This window comes from Aythya marila (assembly GCF_965140915.1).
Source record: "Aythya marila genome assembly, chromosome: 1".
NCBI lineage: Eukaryota > Metazoa > Chordata > Aves > Anseriformes > Anatidae > Aythya > Aythya marila.
Window position 1 is genome coordinate 2,026,714 of NC_139042.1, and position 16,685 is coordinate 2,043,398.

The following is a 16,685-nucleotide window of genomic DNA, read 5'->3' on the forward strand; positions in this document are numbered from 1 at the left end:
CGCTCAATGGCCCGGGGCTGCCATAAACCATGTCGCTGTCTGGGCGATGAAAGGAGCAAGGGGGGGAGGCAGGACAGCTCCCAAATCCCCAACCTGCTCCGGGATGGCTTCCCCGCCGCGAGGAGACCTGCTGCTCACGCCCAGCTCGCCAAAAAGGGGCCCCCGTCGGGGATGCTGGTGCCACCGATGTGACATCCAAGGGGGGTGTGAATCCCCTGAGCTCTGAGCAGCAGCAGGAAAATGCCCTCAAGGGCGGCCAGCTCTTTCCCTGCTCCCTCCGCACCCCAAAAACCCAAACAGCAAAAAACTAAAAACCTAAAAACCTACAAACCCGGGTTTTAGGGGCAGTCCTGGCTCCTCAGCAGAGCCAAGCAACCTCCTGGCTGTGGCTGGGGCTGGAGGGAGCAGAAGGAGGAATCCCACGCTGCTATTTGTGGGACTGAAACCTTCCCAACCAAGGCTCGGAGCCCCGCTGGCTCAGCCAGGCCACGTCTGGGGGGAGAGGGGACATTCCCTCGCTGCCTGACACCCCCCCCCAGAGCTCTCCTCTGGGCCATGCTGCCCCCGAAATGCTGACACAACACATAGTTTCTCCTTAATAGGGCATGGAAAAGGCGACGCACGTCAGGGTCAGGCTTTTGGCTCACGCCGTGCCTTCCCCTTCTCTTTATGGGATGCAGAAATGCATCGGCTCGGCGAACCCGGCCTAAAAGAAAGACCTCGGGCAGGTATTTCCTGAAGGAAGGTGGTCCCAAGGTGGAAACCTGCAAGCAGTGGGTTTGGTTTAGGTTAGGAGGGTCCTAAAAACTGATTTGAGAGCCAGGTTAGTAGGGATTTAGGCTCAGATCCCTGCACAGAGACATCCTCGGCTCCTGGCCACCCTACAAAGGATGGGTCCGGGAGGAGGGAGGAAGGGGCAAGGCAGGGTGAGGGGGGCAGAAGAAGGGGTCATAAAAAACGTTTTTCTGCCAGGGAAAATGCAGTAGTGCCTCTGCATGGGATGGAAAAAAAAAGGAATGACTTCTTCAGAGAGGGGACTTCTCCCTCTCGTACCTCTGGTCAGCCCCGTGATCCATCCCGCTGGATAAGGGATGTTGGAGGCACGTCCCAACCTAGTGGCTGAAGTCTCTCGTAAGGTGATTCTCACCTCCTCTAAATTCCTCTTCTTTTCTCACCTCCTCTAAACCACGAGCTGGCTTTGTCTGTCTACAAGGATGCAGACGGAAAGGAGCAGCAGGAGCTGACAGCACGCCTAAGCAGGTGTTTCTGTCCATGTTACACCAGCCCAGTCCAAGCCCCGGGTTCCCAGTGCTCCCAGTTCGATCCCTGTTTGACCTGGCTCCAGCCTCAGTCCCTACAGGGGGAAATCAGGAGGAGATGGATGGAGTTTGGCTCTGAATTTTGGGCAAGAGGAGCTCCTCATTGAGCACAACACACGAAGCTTTCCCCACCCTGGAAACTGTCTCCACTGACATCTAGTGGCAAACCAGGCTTCTTTTATTTTTTTTTTCCTTCCTTTTTTTTTTCTTTCTTTCTTTTTTTTTTTTTTTCTCTGGTCCCCATGGGTGGTTCTGAGCAGGCTGAAAACGGGCAGTGCAGGAGGTGGCTGCAGGACGGACCATTTTTTTTTAATTTAAAGCCATTACCCCTCGTCCTGTCACTACACTCCGTCCCAAAGAGTCTCTCCCCGTTCTGGCTCAGAAGAAACCCAGCTCAGCATTTCTGTCCATAGCCAAAAGCCCAGGGAAACCTGAAAACACAACAAATCTGCTCGCAGCAAGCATCCACCTCCCACTGCCTTCATCTGCTTGCTGTGGGAGGACCGTGATCGTGAAGTCTGTGGGTTTTGCTTAATTTTAACCACATTTTTTAATCTTTACTGCACACAGAGGTGCTCCCAAGCCTCTCAACACCCCTCTCCTCTACCCCTCCGAGATGGAGATCCAGCTGACACAACGCAGGTGGACCACAGACTTATTTACGGAGCCACGAAATGATGATATCCCATTTTTTCATCCCTTCTTGATATATATTTTTGGCACAGAAGCCCTGCAGTATCCACACAAGGCCCTCTCTCTACAACCAGAGCCGTGCAGTGCCCCTGCCCTCACCCCTGGCTGCTCATTTTTTGTAAAACCTCTAGTGAAGCTATCCAAAAGAAGCCTTATGGAAAGTCCAGCAGCTTATTTCTACCTTTTTTTTCACTATTATCCCGTTTTTCACCATTATCTCCAAATCTTCTGGCTCCGTCCTTGGAGGTTTGCAAGGCAGGACTTCCATTTTCTCACTCCTCCCAAGCAGTCTGTATTTACCTGCATGTTTGTGGATATTTTCGTTTATTAGTTCTCCCCGTTATGTTTTCTCATTTACACTGCACATCCAAAAATCCTGCAACCCCCTAAAATTGTAACATTTTTGACAAAATGACCAATTTCTCCATCTTTGGCCACCGCGGAAGTTTTAAGCAAGAAATCCCATCCTGTTGGTATTCACGTAACCCAGTGCCCAGACTGCAGGGGCAATGACATGTCAAAAGAGGACAAAAGAAGTGACAATATGTCAAAAGAGGTAAAAAAAAAAAAAATACAGCTCAAAACACTTGTCCTGCAACTCCATTTGTCATATTTATTTAATTTGCCTTGAGTGAGGTAGAGGGACCACAGCCCACCCTCGAGATGCTGCACAAACACAGCAGCCAAGACCTACAATAGCTCGAAGTTTACAGTTGACCATAACCTATAGTTATAGGTAACTGTAAATAATTAACAGCTACTGTTAAATTTTTCTTAAAGTAAGGGGTAAGAGGCAATCTTGAGCTGTCAAGACTCCTGATGTTTCCCTGCAAATAAGAGAGAGCTCATGTGTGCTTTTCACATGGTTTTCCTCAGGGGCGTTTCCTTCACTTGTGACTGACTAAAAATTGGAAGAAACGTGAAAAAAAAACACTGAAGCAAAACGCGGTCAGAGCGGGGCTGGCGCCCTCCCCTCAGCGCCGCTCCCCTCATGGCGACGGGGACGGCAGCCATGAGGGGACGGCCTCTGTAACCACCCTGAAAGCTGCATATCGAGGTGAATTATCCTGTCAGCGCCCAGGCCCTTTCACACCGGCTTTCCACCCATCTTAACACCGACTGAGGGCGCTCGCAGCCGCTTGGGAAGGCGAAAAAACGCCTTGAAAGAGGGCGGGTTAAGCCTCGCCAACATGGCGGCGCCAGGAAAAAACTACATTTCCCATCATCCCCCTCCCCCCGGTAGCCCCCCACGTGATCGCAGCGGGCCAATGGGGAGCGGCGGAAGGCGATATAGCCCGCCCAGGAGGGCCCGCTCCCTCCTTTCCGCCGGGCGGCGCGGCGCAAGATGGCGGTGCAGATCTCCAAGAAGCGCAAGGTGAGGGCGGCCTCCCGCGTCGCCGCGGCCTCGGGGCGCCTCCATATCGGCGGGGCCGCGATGAGGGAGGTCTCGGCTTTCGTCGGCGGCGGGGGATGGCGGCGGATGGGGGAGGATGGCGGCGGATGGAGGCGGATGGAGGCGGATGAGGCGCGGAGGCCCCGTGGGGAAGATGGCGGCGGGAGGCCGGCGGGGTGCTGAGAGGAGGGAGGGGAGCCGGGCCTGGGGTTTTCAAAGCGGAAGGTTTTATTTTTCTCCTTATTTCTGCGTGAGGAGAGGAGCTGCCAGGCTGCAGGCCGGCTCGGGGGTGAATTTGGCCTAGGTTTAAACAGGAAACCCTGACTTGAGGCCGAGTGCTTGGCCAGAGGTTGACTTGGCCCCTTCGTTTTGTAGTTTGTCGCTGATGGCATCTTCAAAGCTGAGCTGAACGAGTTCCTGACTCGCGAACTGGCTGAAGATGGCTACTCGGGAGTAGAAGTCCGGGTCACTCCAACCAGGACCGAGATCATCATACTCGCCACCAGGTAACCGGGACGCTGCTGTTGGGTCCTGGAGGCTGTGCCAGGCTGTAAGAGGTGCTGCAGAACCTTTAAACGATAATATCATTAGGGAAAGACGCTTGGGAAAGAAATCGTGAAGTGATACTTAGTGATACAGCAGCATTACAGCCCCTGCTAGTCAAGGGTGAGGACGTTACAACCCCTATTAGTCGAGGCTGGTTGAGGTTAGATGCTCTCTGGAAGCTCTTTGGGATGGTGTCTGTCTCTGACATGAGTATACTTTCTCAGTTATACTTCACTGTTTCGTGTTTTTTCTTTTTTTTCTTTCTTTTTTTTTTTTTTTAATTACAGGACCCAGAATGTCCTGGGTGAGAAGGGGCGCCGCATCCGGGAGCTGACAGCTGTCGTGCAGAAGAGGTTTGGCTTTCCTGAGGGAAGCGTTGAGGTAAAACTGCCTCAGTTAAACCAGTAGTAAGTGGGCTGTTCACTTAGCTGCGTGCTCTGTTCGGGTGGTTTCAGCTGAAAGTTTGCTGGGAGATTATCTTGGGGCGCGTTTTACCTGTTCTCACAAAATGCTGTTGCCCTGAAAGAGGAGGTGGTTGGCGTTTAGTGGTACTTTGAGAGCTGTCAGTTTGGCTGTTTTTCGCTGCTTTCCCAATATCTGAGAAGCACATCTCTCTAAAAACCCATAGTAGGGTTTGGAACTAGGTGGTCTTTAAGGTCCCTTCCAACCCAAACCATTTCTGTGGTTGTTTTGTAGAGGATGTTGCTGTACCAACATTGAGGTGAGAAACGAGTCTAGCAGCGTAATTTTTATTTGTATATTACCATTACCCTAGTAAATTCATAAAGCTTCTGCACTTAGTGCTTTGTTACAGAATGAGCTCTGAGATTGTGTGAGAACTGTAATGAATTAGATAATCAAGTGACCCAACAGCAATCTCCTGATGTCTTTTTAATGGTTGAAATTTGGTGTCCTCGCTCGTACTTTCCTCTAAAAACTTCTGGGGGAGGCTGGGGGGTGGTATTTTGTGGTCTGGGGTGCTGCTTGCATTTATTCCTGCCCAGCCAGTGCTGCTGGATCACATTATACAGTGAAGGCTGCTGCTGATCTTCATCAAATGCTTAAACTTTATGACAGCGACCTTCACGGAGCACATCAGGAGTTGCTGGCTCCGTGAATATTGTCCGTGTGATTTTTGAGTGTCTCTTCCTGAAGTATCAGCAGACGTGTTTTAATGGGGATGGGACGTTGAGCAGTACGAAGCTCCTGCTTTATTTTAACTGAAAAACATCTGGAAATAAAGCCACTGCTGAGTTTACTGACCATTTTGTTGGGTTTTTTTTGTAGCTCTATGCCGAGAAGGTGGCCACGAGAGGTCTGTGCGCCATCGCTCAGGCAGAGTCCCTGCGGTACAAGCTTCTGGGAGGCTTAGCGGTGCGTCGGTGAGTACAGCAAATGCGAGGCAGTGCAGGCTTCAGGCACCATTTCCAAAGAACCCCTTAGAACCCCTTAAATTTTCAGCTTGAAAATTTAACCTGGTAATGGTGTGCTTGGAGAGGGCAGTTTGGAGTTTTAATCCCTGCTGTGTGCAGCTTTTTGTGTAGTACACTGTTACTTTTTGTAGTAATTGCTATTTCAAAAGTAAATGTTGAAGCCCGCAGCAGATCAGATTAAAAGTTGGGTGACTGGTGTGGATAAAGCTTGCGTTTATTTGTGAATAAATGGTTCAAATCACAACTTGAGGCCTTCTGGCTGAACTGTGGTCGAGGTGACAGCGGCCCTGCTCCTCAGATCCCTTCGGTGATGATAAGATGACGAGTCAGAAGCGGGTGGCTCCTGCGGAGTGGTGCCCCTGCGGTGTCACGTTCTGTGGTGCTGCGGGTGGCTCTTCAGCAGGAGCATCCCATCCTCATTGAATGATTTTGAGGCATTTGTCTGAGAAAGGGACACAGGGGCTGGCTCCTGCTATGAAGAATTGTCCACCTTCAGCTACGGAGCCGCTCAGAACGTCCGCTTGTCACTCTGCTCACAACTTCCCGAGGCCTGGCACTGAAGCTTGTGTAAAATGGCACCGGGGAGTGCAGATTTGGCTGAGGTGCCCTCAACTGACCCAAAATTTGTTCTGCTTTCTGCCTTCAGAGCCTGCTACGGTGTCCTCCGCTTCATCATGGAGAGCGGCGCCAAGGGCTGCGAGGTGGTGGTGTCGGGCAAACTCAGAGGTCAGCGTGCCAAGTCCATGAAGTTCGTGGACGGTTTGATGATCCACAGCGGGGACCCCGTGAATTACTACGTCGACACAGCCGTGCGTCACGTCCTTCTCCGGCAGGGTGAGCGGCTTTCCCTGCTCTTTTTTTGTTTCCAAGTGTTTTGGAGCCAGGAGATCTCAGCTGCAGGCGTTCCGTGCCTGCAGGTGGGAGGTTTTCCTCAGCTCTCATGCCCCTCTGATCTTGCAGAGTGTTTCTGTTGTGCTCCCCCTGGGAATTGCATCTCATGGGAGATGGAGAAGCATCCTCTAGCAGATAACAGGACTTGTTGTAGTCTCTCAGAGTCTTCTGCCTTTGCTACCAGTGGGAATTGAACGTTTCCAGCTGATAATGTGATTTTCCAGGCACTGATTTGTGTCTTATGGCTTCTGAGGCTGGTAGCAAAACACCTTAAACATAGAGAAGCACTTCCTGACTGTTCAAAGGCTGTTTGCAGTTGGATTCTGGCTCCTGGGGGGAAGTCGGGCAGAAAACGGGTGCTTACAAGCCCCACAGAAAGTCCAACACCACCCACTGACAGTTTTCCCCCCCATAGCTGTGCTGTTTCAGGTCTTCCCAGCTAAACCAGCCGAGCCTGCTCACCCCAGTCCTTCCCCTGGGTAAAAGTGACTTCTGCATCTTAATTAGCTTCGGGTTACTTAATTGCAGAGCATCCCATGTAGGAATGGCAGCACGAGGTCCCTCTCTGCCTTCCCTTCGGTGACGATCTGATGACGAGTCAGACAGTGACGTCCTCGCATCAGCGCAGCCCGCTCGGTGCCATGTTCTGTGGTGCCGTGCCAAGGCCACGTTGAGCAGGACGTCCTATGCATTGGATGATTTCGAGGCATTTGTCTGAGAAGGGATAGAAAAAAAAAAAACAACAAACAAGGCAGTTGGCTGGGAAACTGAGCTGTTACCCCAAGGAAAAAGTGTTTCACATCAGGGTTAGCGTGACGTAAGGATGCAGCATGGTTCTGTTGTACTTATCCTGAACTGCAGGTAGCAAAGTTCATAAAAAAAACCCTCTGATTTAAATATACAGTAACTAAATTTTGAAGCTTTAACCCTTTTGTCTTAATTAGCTGCCATCTATGTCTTGATAGGGAACATTTTTTGATGCAGGGGAGGTTATTTGGTAGCCCTGGGGGCTTTTCACTGCTGACTGTGCACTTGGTACCTCGTGAATGAGCACTTTTTTACCCTTCTTTTGCAGGTGTACTGGGAATCAAAGTAAAGATTATGTTGCCTTGGGACCCAAGCGGAAAGATTGGCCCCAAAAAGCCTCTGCCAGATCACGTCAGCATCGTGGAACCCAAAGAAGAGATCTTGCCCACCACTCCCATTTCAGAGCAGAAAGGTGGCAAGCCAGAACAGCCGGCCATGCCTCAGCCAGTTCCCACTGCCTGAGGGGTAAGAGCCTGCGAGCAGCGGGACTTAGCGGGGTGAGGGTACTGTGGGAGAGGTTTTGTGGCACCAGGAGGTAGCTAAAACGTGGAGAAGAAAACCAGGAGGGAGCTGTTCTCCTCCTTCAGACTGCTTCACCCTATTCTGGGGGCAATTATCAGCTGCGGTGGCTGTTTTGGGGGCGGCTGTCCCCAAAACTGAGGTGGTTTAGTGACACGCTGCGAAGCACCGGGGCTTGCCCTTCAGTGAGGATACGATGACGAGTCTGAAAGGGAACGTCCAAGTGCCCTGCCTCGTGCTGTGTTCTGCAGCATGAGGTCTGGGACCTCGGGCTGGGATTTGAGTGACCTAGAGGCATTTGTCTGAGAAGGGCTCCGTGCTTGAGGTGTTTTCACACCCCTTAGCCCACCTACCAGCACGCAGCTGACCCCATGAACATGATTCGTAGGCAAATTCCATAAGAAAATGATCCAGGTTTGAGCTCCTATCTCTAAATAAATATTTTGGGTAGGAGAATGGAAATGGAAAATGCTCTGCTACCATCTCACTCAGTATCTTGTTCTTTTTTTTTTCTTTTTCTTTCAGGTTTTGCAGCATCTGCAAGCAGAAGCTTGGCTGTCCTGAAAACATCTCTTAATAAAATCACAAAAGACAGCGTTTGTGGGGGTGCTTCTTTTGCAAGGTGCATTCAGAGAGAGCCCCACTCCCATCACTGGTGTGGAAGGAATTCCTTCACGTTTCTTCTAGCCTGTGTTACCTTCTGGAGTGAACTTACTCGATCCTGATCTAGAGAGGGGATGAAATGCTGGTTTCTAGATAGAGATGGAGCAGCAGTCTGGTGCTTAGGGTGTCACAATTATCTCCAAAACCTGGAGTTGTGGCAAATCTTTACTTACTTACCAGTCTTTCTCCAAGGTTTCCAGAAGGGGGAGCTTTTTAGTGATGTCCAAAGCCGTTGTGATCTTTTAGGCTTCAGCTAAAGTATTTTATTTTTTGCTAAATGCTTTTTTCACCTCTATAATTCCATTTTCCTTTTCACTCTAAGACCTTCCTTCACTGTGAGCCTCTCAGGGCTACAGAGAAGAGTGTTGCAGCTCCTGGTAGGGAGAGGTAACATCACTTAGTGGTGATACGAGGTGAGACAACCTGGGCAGGCGTTCACACATTACTTGGGGAAAAAAAAGTGTGTGTATGTAGATTTCAAACCTGTCCTAAATATTTAGATGCAAACACATTTAAATGGTTGAAAAAAAAATCTTCCTTTGGGGCTTGAACAGACAGCGTATTAATTTGTTGCTGTGTTACAAACTGGCTTTGGTGAGGAGCTGTAGGGTTGCGTAGGTAGATCCTGAAGCTGATAATGAGGTTACAAGGCTACTTTTTTTATTTATTTTTTTTTTTTGGGAGTAGCTTTTGCATCCAATTCCTCATTTTCTGAGGGCTCCTCTGCAAGAGCTACGTTGGCAGCCTCTGAACAGGAATTTCAAACTGACAGTGCCAGAAACTTGTCTGGCAGTGGATGTGCGAGCCTCAGCCGTCCTGTTCCTGGCTCCGGCAGGGAGCTGGCTGGGATGGAAGTCAGGTCTGTCAGAAACAGATGTGTCCTCTCAGGGTGTCACGGAATGAGCCTGATTTTCAGGTTCCTGTGCACATCTTCCAGTGGAAAGCTTTAAAAACCCAAAGTTCTTGCTTGTTAAATGTTAGAGTGCTATCAACAGGGATCAGCGTGTGGGTTTTTTTTGAGATGGGGTTTTAGTTTTTGCTTGTGGCAGGTGGTGCCACGCTCAAATACAGCAGGTTAATGCACAGCCCAGCAGGTTCTGACCTTGCTGTTTTTTCCAGCACCTAGCTGTGTGCCCACAACAATGCTACAGGTTCTCACTTTTTCCTCTTTTTTTTTTTTTTTTTAATCTATTTCCTTCAGCTGGATCCCAGCCACACAAATCTGGGGCTGCAGGTGCAGGAAGGGCAGTCCCTGTGCCTAACAGGTCGGTTTTATTCCTACTCCAGAGAGATTTATTTAATTTTTTAAGAGCCATTTGCTGCTCGGTTGAAACAGGATGGGAGGTTCATTGAAAAAAGGTTTTATTGCAAAATTATACAACTGTCATCGTGTGGATCCAAGAAGAGGCGACAAAAGCCACTGGACAGCTGCATCCACACGACGTGAATTATTCACAATATCCCACAGTGTGTTCTTGCCTTGCCCTCCCCGTCTCTCCCCCCCCAAACCCCGACCTCCAGAATGTGCTACAGCATTTGGGTTTCAGTGCGCTGATTCACCACCACATTTTAGGGTCTAGCATACACGCTGGGTTTTTTCAGCTTCCCATTCCTTTGGGTACATCCCTGTGGGTTCCCTCCTCCCCCTGGAAAGCACCTGGGAGCATGAGCTAGGAAAAAAACGGGGCAAAGAGCTCCCTTTCCAGCTGGCTTGGATGGGAATTGGGGCAGAGCTGCTGTTCTGCAATCGTGTGTCCTTGCGAAGCTGGAGGAGACGCGGTCAGGTTAAACCTGGGGGCGCACGGTGCTGTATTTTGGGCTGTTTGAGAGCTAACTCCTTCATTTTTTAGGTAATAAATAAGTGGAGGCAGTCTCATATATGGTCTGGAAAAAAAAAATAATGCAGTATTGGGCTTGGATGAAGCAACCTGGCAGGGAATGCATTGGAAGGAAAAAAAAAGCGACGCATTCACACCATCCTTGCTGCTTCCGAATAACTGTCACCAATTTATGACACTCAGATTTCTCTCATTTCAGTGATTTGTCGTGATTTGCTCTGTCTCAGTGCATAGCAAGGCTTACCTGACCCGTGCTTCGATGCGTGTGGGGTTGCATCGCTTATTTAAGTAGTGTTAACCTGACAACGTCCCTGAATGAGAGGAAGATGGGAAAAGCCTCCCAGGGGAGGCTGGAGCAGGCGATGAAACTTGCTAATTATCAGACATAAATACGTATATAACCATAAATACATTGCTTTTATCAGCGTGCCCTCGTCCAGGTCAGCCGACAGGGAGCTAAAGTATCACGGAGGAGAAAGGAGCTTCAGAAAAGGGTCATTAGGAAGCCAGGTAATGGCAGCTCAAAAGCTAAATTACACAAGAAAGAGGGGGTGAGACCTGATCCCTGTGAGAAGCCAGCAGGAGAAACCTCAGCCTGCCCTGGGAGCTGACGGGTTCCAGCCCTGGCTGTAACTGGGGGAACCTTCACAGTGTAAACTTTGCCATCCCTCTGAGCTGATGCAGGAGCAGCGAGAAGAAGTTCCTCTGTCGGCCCGGGACAGGATGTTTATTTACAGATCTTGGCCCCCAGGGCCCCCTCCGTGATTCCTGGAAACGTGGAGCACAGCCATTTATAGGAATTCCTCGCAGGAGCGTTTGAAGGGACCTCAAGTAGGACCTCGTTTTAGAGGCTCCTCTTCTCTTTGGCTTCTCTGCAGCGCAGACCAAAGCTGTGCCTGGCTTTATTCTAGCTAAGGAGCTGGTGCCTTGCTGAAGCAGGGGTGAAGCAGGGCAGAAGGGCACAGCTCCGTGCGACCTCAGCTCTTACCTGCTGGCTCTCTCCTGTTCTGCTCGTGCTGGGGGCTGCACCCCAGAACCAGCCCTTGTTTCGCTCTGTTTTGCACCACTTAGGAAAGAAGAGGCGAGCATGCGTCTGCCTTCCATCACGAGCCAAGAAACGAGTGCAGAGGGATCAGAGCAGCCACGGCATAGCGATTCACAGCACCAAAGTGAAGGGGAAACAAAAAAAAAAAGCAGAGCTGAACGTGCACAAGCGTTTGAGATGGAAGGGTGGAGGGCTGGTGCCTCGGCAGGGCTGCTGGTAGTAGCAGGAGGCTGAATTTTAGTGCAGGGAGGAGCGAGGCAGCAGCCTGAGCAGCTCAGCTGAGGTGCCAGTTCCCATCCATTCCTGGTGACCCTCGCGTGCCAGGCTCCCCTGTTCCTCTGGAGGTGGGTTTGTGTGCAATAAGAAGAGTATTTGGGGGGTGAGGTAAAGTGTATGCTGGTTTCTCATCACAATGCACCCTGGTCTGAATAGCACCCATAGTTCGAGAAGGATACAAAATAGTGTTTCCCCTTTTTTGAAATCCCCCACTAAAAAAAAAAAAATGAACACAAACCAAAACGAGCTCTGGAAAAAAAAAAATAAAACAGAACTACAACTCATCGCGCATCTTGTCTCCTTTGGGCCTCACGAGCCTGCCGATGAAAAGAATGGAGTTGGTTTTGCTGTCCTTGATCAGGAAGACGAAGGGGTGGTCAGCATAGAAGAGCTTGGGGTTCCTCATCTCCTCCCGGCCGTAGATGTCAGCATCGTAGGGGTTCCCTTCTGTGTCCCATTCAAGAGCAGCGGCGTGGAAGACGTTGGACAGGTAAAGATCTTTCTTGCCCGAGATCTTTGACAGGTCAGCCTTGGTTTTGTCGATGGCTTCTGTCAGGCCCAGGCCAGCCAAGTGTTTCTAGGAGGAGAAAAGAGGTCAGCAACCCTCCCGGAGAGGACACAGGGCGATCTGTTCCCTCCATTGTCACGCCAGTTGATGGAAATAAAGCTGCCCAGCACGGGTACCCCATTATCCCGCTGTTTTCTCTCCCACCCCAAAAAAACTGCAAGGCTTAACCGCTTCCTTCAAGGACCTCCTTTACCTGAAGGTCATGGCTGACTTCCAGGACCACTTTAGGCAGCGAGATGGCCACTGATCTCTTCTTCATCTTGCCAGCCCAGGTCTTCAGCTGTTCCCTGTTCAGCAGTTTCTCGACCCTCTCCAGGGGCTCCACATGGTTTGGCATGATGAAGATCATGCTGGAGAGTTTGTGAGCAAGTGGCATCTCTACCACCTGCAGCTTCTCTGTCTCGTCATCGTAGTAGTTGTAGAGACCTTGAAGTTGGAATCAGAAGTGGGAAATGGTGAGAAGGAGAGCACAGGCAGAGCAGAGCTACCCCCGACCTTTTTGCCAATTCACCCTGGACTTGCCCTGCCAAGCAAGGGAAGAAAATCAGTGCTATTTTGGGAATTACTGGAGCTGGCAACAGCTCAAAATTGTGGATGCCATTCGTGTGATGAACTAGCATTTATTCCTAATAGCCAAGCATGCAGTAGCAAACCCGGATTATTTCTGCTCACAAAGACTGAATCAACAGAGCAAGCACACCCTATTTTGTTTTCTCTCACTCACTGCCCATGGAGCAAAATGATCTTGGAAGCAGCTGGTAGAAAACTGAGCAGCAGTGAGTAAAAATCCAGCAAGTTAGGGGTTGGACTCGATGATCTTTGTGGGTCCCTTCCAACCCGGGTTATTCTCTGATTCTATAATTCTAGGTCTTGGCAAGGGGAAGGAGGTTTGCAGCTTACCCGTGCGATGCATCATAGGAACACCCACGGTGTAGGACCGGGACACCATGAAGCCACGGTTGTCCACCATCTTATGGTGGAACTTTTCATCCCAGTGAGCTACAGGAGAGAGAAAATCAGCATGTGAGAAAAAAAGTGGTAATTTCATGCCTGGTTCCTAACTACAAAAAACAGTAGGCCTCCCGTGGACCCACGGTTTATCTTCCTACTTAGGCTGCTTTATATGGGCTCACGCTGGGTTTTGGGTCAATAACTGACGGAATAACTTACGCTTGAAGAACATGGCATTGACAATGAGGGCCCCATCAGTTTTCTCAACATCTTTTGTGACCTCCGGCAGCTTCCCATCCGTGGTCTGAGCCGCCCACTCGTTAATGGACTTCAGGGCGCTCCTCTTGTCTCGGAAGTTGATCTTGGAGTGCTCGTAGTTGTAGTGCTTCTTGCTGTTCTTCACGAAGTCGTCGGCGAAGTTGATGGAGGCCGGGCCGTACAAGCGGTTGCCGATCTTCCAGGTGACGTTGCGGGCCGTGCTGTTGCTCACCTCGTTGAGGAGCTCCGACAGCCCGCTGTGCACGTAGTCGTCGTTCAGCTTGTCGGCGCTCAGCACCGCCTTGGCCTGGGAGGCGGTGGCGGCCTTGCCCCCGAGGGACACGAGGCCCAGGGAAGAGGCCACCACCACGGGGGACAGCAGGATGTTCTCCATGTCCTTGTCCTTCGCCATGGCGTGGTAGAGGTTGAAGGCCAGCGTGGTGCTGCGGTCGGCCAGTGTCGTTGCCTTGTCGCTCAACTTTCTGTCCTCTGAGGGCACGGCCATGGCCAGGCCGCAGAGGGCGAGCACCACGATAATCCGCATGGTTTTGGCAGCACCTTACACCCCTGGGGACCTGCTGGGCAAGAAGAGTTCACCATTAGGATGTCCCAAACCATTCCTAGGGCCTTCAGAGGCCCCAAGGGCTCATCAGTGAAATCCACTCCTAATTTCCAGCGACTGCCAGAGCGCCCACGTCAACACTTTGCTTGGGTTGCAACGATCCCAAGTCCACGTTGGGCCTTCCCCCAAGCTCTGAAACACATTTTTTTTGAATGAAAGCTTCCTTTTTAAGCAAGTTTTGCTGTATTACTTTATGTTTGTGTACAGTACGTGACTTAAGGAAGGGCCAGGGGATGGGAGCGACAGCTATTTCTCTCCATAGAGTCGCAGGTTGAACCTCTGCATTGGTCAGGAAAAGGTAAAATTGGGATGTTTCTGCTGCCCAAGGGCCACGTAGCTGGTCCATCCTGGGGTTATCAGGGTCAGTGTGTGGCAGGATTGTCCCCTCTGGGGATCCCAGCTCAGCACCCTGCATTTTAGGCACTAGGTGGAGCACAGGAGCTTCCAAATCAAAGGGGCCCTCGGAGCAGCTCCAAGCTGGCCGGGCAGCTCCGGCTGACTCAATTTTGCCTGTTCAGCTCTATCAGAGAAGTAGGGGGACAAAGGGAGGTGGTGAATCCCCTCCTTTCCCCCTTCCTCTAATGCACACGCGTTGCTGAAGCATCTCAGCACAACTCAAGCGCAGCCAGGCCCGGTGAGGCCTCTGAGCCACTGTAGGGTTTTTAGATGAAGTTAAAGATTGACTGGTCCTAAATGCTCATTAAAAGTTGCAACTAAAATGTGAACATTTGCTCCAAATGGGTTGCTTGGGCTCCCCCTCTGCTGAGCGTATATATTTGCAACCTTGCTGAGGTCGCAAACGTATTTTCAACCCCACGCGAGCTTTTCCAGCAGGATGCCTCATCCCCAAGGCTACCAGGGCCGTGGTCCTGTCCCCCCACCCTGCTCAGGGTCCACAGAGAGGAGAACTGCAACGGGTTAAAAGGGAGCAGAGTAGGAAGCGAAGGGCCCGCCGGGATTACATATGGAAGGAAGCACGCACGCACACAGCTCCGAGCAAAGCGAGTGCGCAGTTCCACCAGGGACCTCTTGCCAGAGTGGGAATTACGTAGCTCCAGAAGGGGAGGCAATTTATAGCCAAAAGCCCTTTTGGGAGCAAGCCTTCTGCTGAAGGGAAGCGCCGTCCCGGCTAACTCAGAGCCAAAAAATGTGTGCAGAGGGCTCAGAGCTGTCCCTGGTGCACTTTAAGGTGAAAATAGAGTTGGGTGCACCAAGCATTTAAAAGCTGAGGGGTTTTCTTTTATCTCTTTTTTTTTCTTTCCCCTTTTATTTCTAAAAAATACCTTGAAACTGTTTCATAGGGAGGTCAACGCTTGCCTTTTTCCCTCTGAAAGAAAACAGATACACGGAGCAGTTCTCCCGTGAGCAACCCACGGCCCATGCTGCTTACATCCTCAGCCTAAAAAAGCTCCGTGACTTCAGAGACCAGCGAAAAATTTTGGCCTGGCAGCCGGGCTGTGATGAGCAGTGCCTCAGCCCACTGCGGCGAGACAGAAAAATGTTGCCCATCCTTGGAGGAAGGGTGAGATTATCACTGAATTCGTAACCCGGGGTGAAAATAGGTCCGGATGCCACGGGAGGAATGTGCAGGCGATAGCATCCTTGCGGGGGATGAACATCCCAGCCCTGCGAGGGGACGCCCCGTGCCAGCGTGGCATCCCGTAGACCTCACAGGGACCCATTCTCCGGGCAGGATTTGGAGGTGCCAGCACCCGTAGCCCCTCCGGGACCACGCTGTCACCCTGGTGAAGCCGCAGGACTTCGAGCAAAAGCCATCTCCGTGTGTTGGCAGAAGGAGGTGATGCTTTGGGAAGGCAGGAAAAGGAATAGGGCTCATCGGGATTGTCGTGGGGAGGCTGAGAGCTCGCCCTCCTGCGCTGGGTTGGTGCCCAGGGTCCCCAAGGCTCCCAGGCTGGGCAGGCGCAGGAGCTCGCAGCTTTTTCCAGCCCGGCGCTTCCCTTTTTCCCTTCTTCCACCCCCGTAAAGTTTCTCCAGGGTTGCAGCCGCTCTGCCATCGCCCCCAGCAAACCTTTTAACTCCCTTCCTTTGGCAAAACAGAGCTGGCTTTTGGGTTGCCCTACGCATACCCCCCCCCCAAAAAAAAACCACAACACTTCCATGCAACACCCCCCATTTTCTCCCTTTCCTCCTCTTCCCCACCCAAAAAAAAATCCCACGCGTATTTTGGGGAGCATGCAACACCCCAAACTAAGGGCCTGCAATCTCAGCTTGGCACATCCGATCCCTTTGGGAGTGGGGGTCCCAAGAGGGGTCCCAAAGTGGTGTCTCTCCCCCCCACTCCCCTTACCTGAGGAATGGGGCTGCTGCTTTTGCTCTTCTCCCCTTGTGCACCTCCCGGGCGGGCCGAGGGGGTATATAAGGGGCCGGGGAGAAACTTCTGGAAAGTTGGGAAAAACCTCTCCCAAACTAAAAAAAAAAGGAAAGAAAACGCCTGGGGAGGGAGAGGAAGGGGAGGATCCGTAAAAAGCACTCCCGGCCTCCCTCCAATGGCTGAGAGCGGCCAGCCCTGCTGCTGCAAAAGGGGGGGCTGGGTGGTCGGTGGTGGAGGAGGAGTGGGGTTGATGGCTTTTTTATTTTTTTTTGGTAGGGTATCGTTGCTTTTTTTTGACCTTTGATTGATTTATTTATTTATTTTCAGGGTGTCATCCTTTGCGTAATTGAAGTTGGTTATATAAAGTGCCCTACCCCGTGCACCAGCCGTGCCCACGGGCAGCAAAAAGTTTCACGGCTGCATCACTTCAGAGCCACCGCTCGTCATCTGAGGTGTCCCCAAAAGTCCCCAAAAGGCTTCCTTCTCTTACCAGATCCCACAGGCACTGCTTTGCCAGCCCTCTCCCCTCCT

General features: G+C 51.2%; 2 protein-coding genes across 3 annotated transcripts; one reads left to right on the top strand and one right to left on the bottom strand.

Annotated features, from left to right (window-relative positions):
• Window positions 1-3,317: 3,317 nt before the first annotated feature.
• Window positions 3,318-8,198, top strand: RPS3 (ribosomal protein S3). Its single transcript, XM_082752730.1, has 7 exons — window positions 3,318-3,387; window positions 3,781-3,911; window positions 4,239-4,332; window positions 5,239-5,333; window positions 6,031-6,218; window positions 7,351-7,547; window positions 8,127-8,198. The coding sequence occupies exons 1-6, from the start codon at window positions 3,358-3,360 to the stop codon at window positions 7,542-7,544; spliced, it is 732 nt and encodes a 243-aa protein (XP_082608856.1). The 5' UTR covers window positions 3,318-3,357; the 3' UTR covers window positions 7,545-7,547; window positions 8,127-8,198.
• A 1,555-nt stretch (window positions 8,199-9,753) lies between these two features.
• Window positions 9,754-16,250, bottom strand: SERPINH1 (serpin family H member 1). 2 transcript variants are annotated; one of them, XM_082766678.1, is made up of 5 exons: window positions 16,131-16,250; window positions 13,162-13,775; window positions 12,892-12,990; window positions 12,185-12,417; window positions 9,754-12,000 (listed from the first exon to the last, which is right to left on the bottom strand). In XM_082766678.1, the coding sequence occupies exons 2-5, from the start codon at window positions 13,742-13,744 to the stop codon at window positions 11,698-11,700; spliced, it is 1,218 nt and encodes a 405-aa protein (XP_082622804.1). In that variant the 5' UTR covers window positions 13,745-13,775; window positions 16,131-16,250; the 3' UTR covers window positions 9,754-11,697. The 2 variants fall into 2 exon arrangements, with proteins under 2 accessions (XP_082622804.1, XP_082622805.1); XM_082766679.1 differs by having other exon boundaries at window positions 13,162-13,778; window positions 16,131-16,249.
• Between the last annotated feature and the right edge of the window lie 435 nt (window positions 16,251-16,685).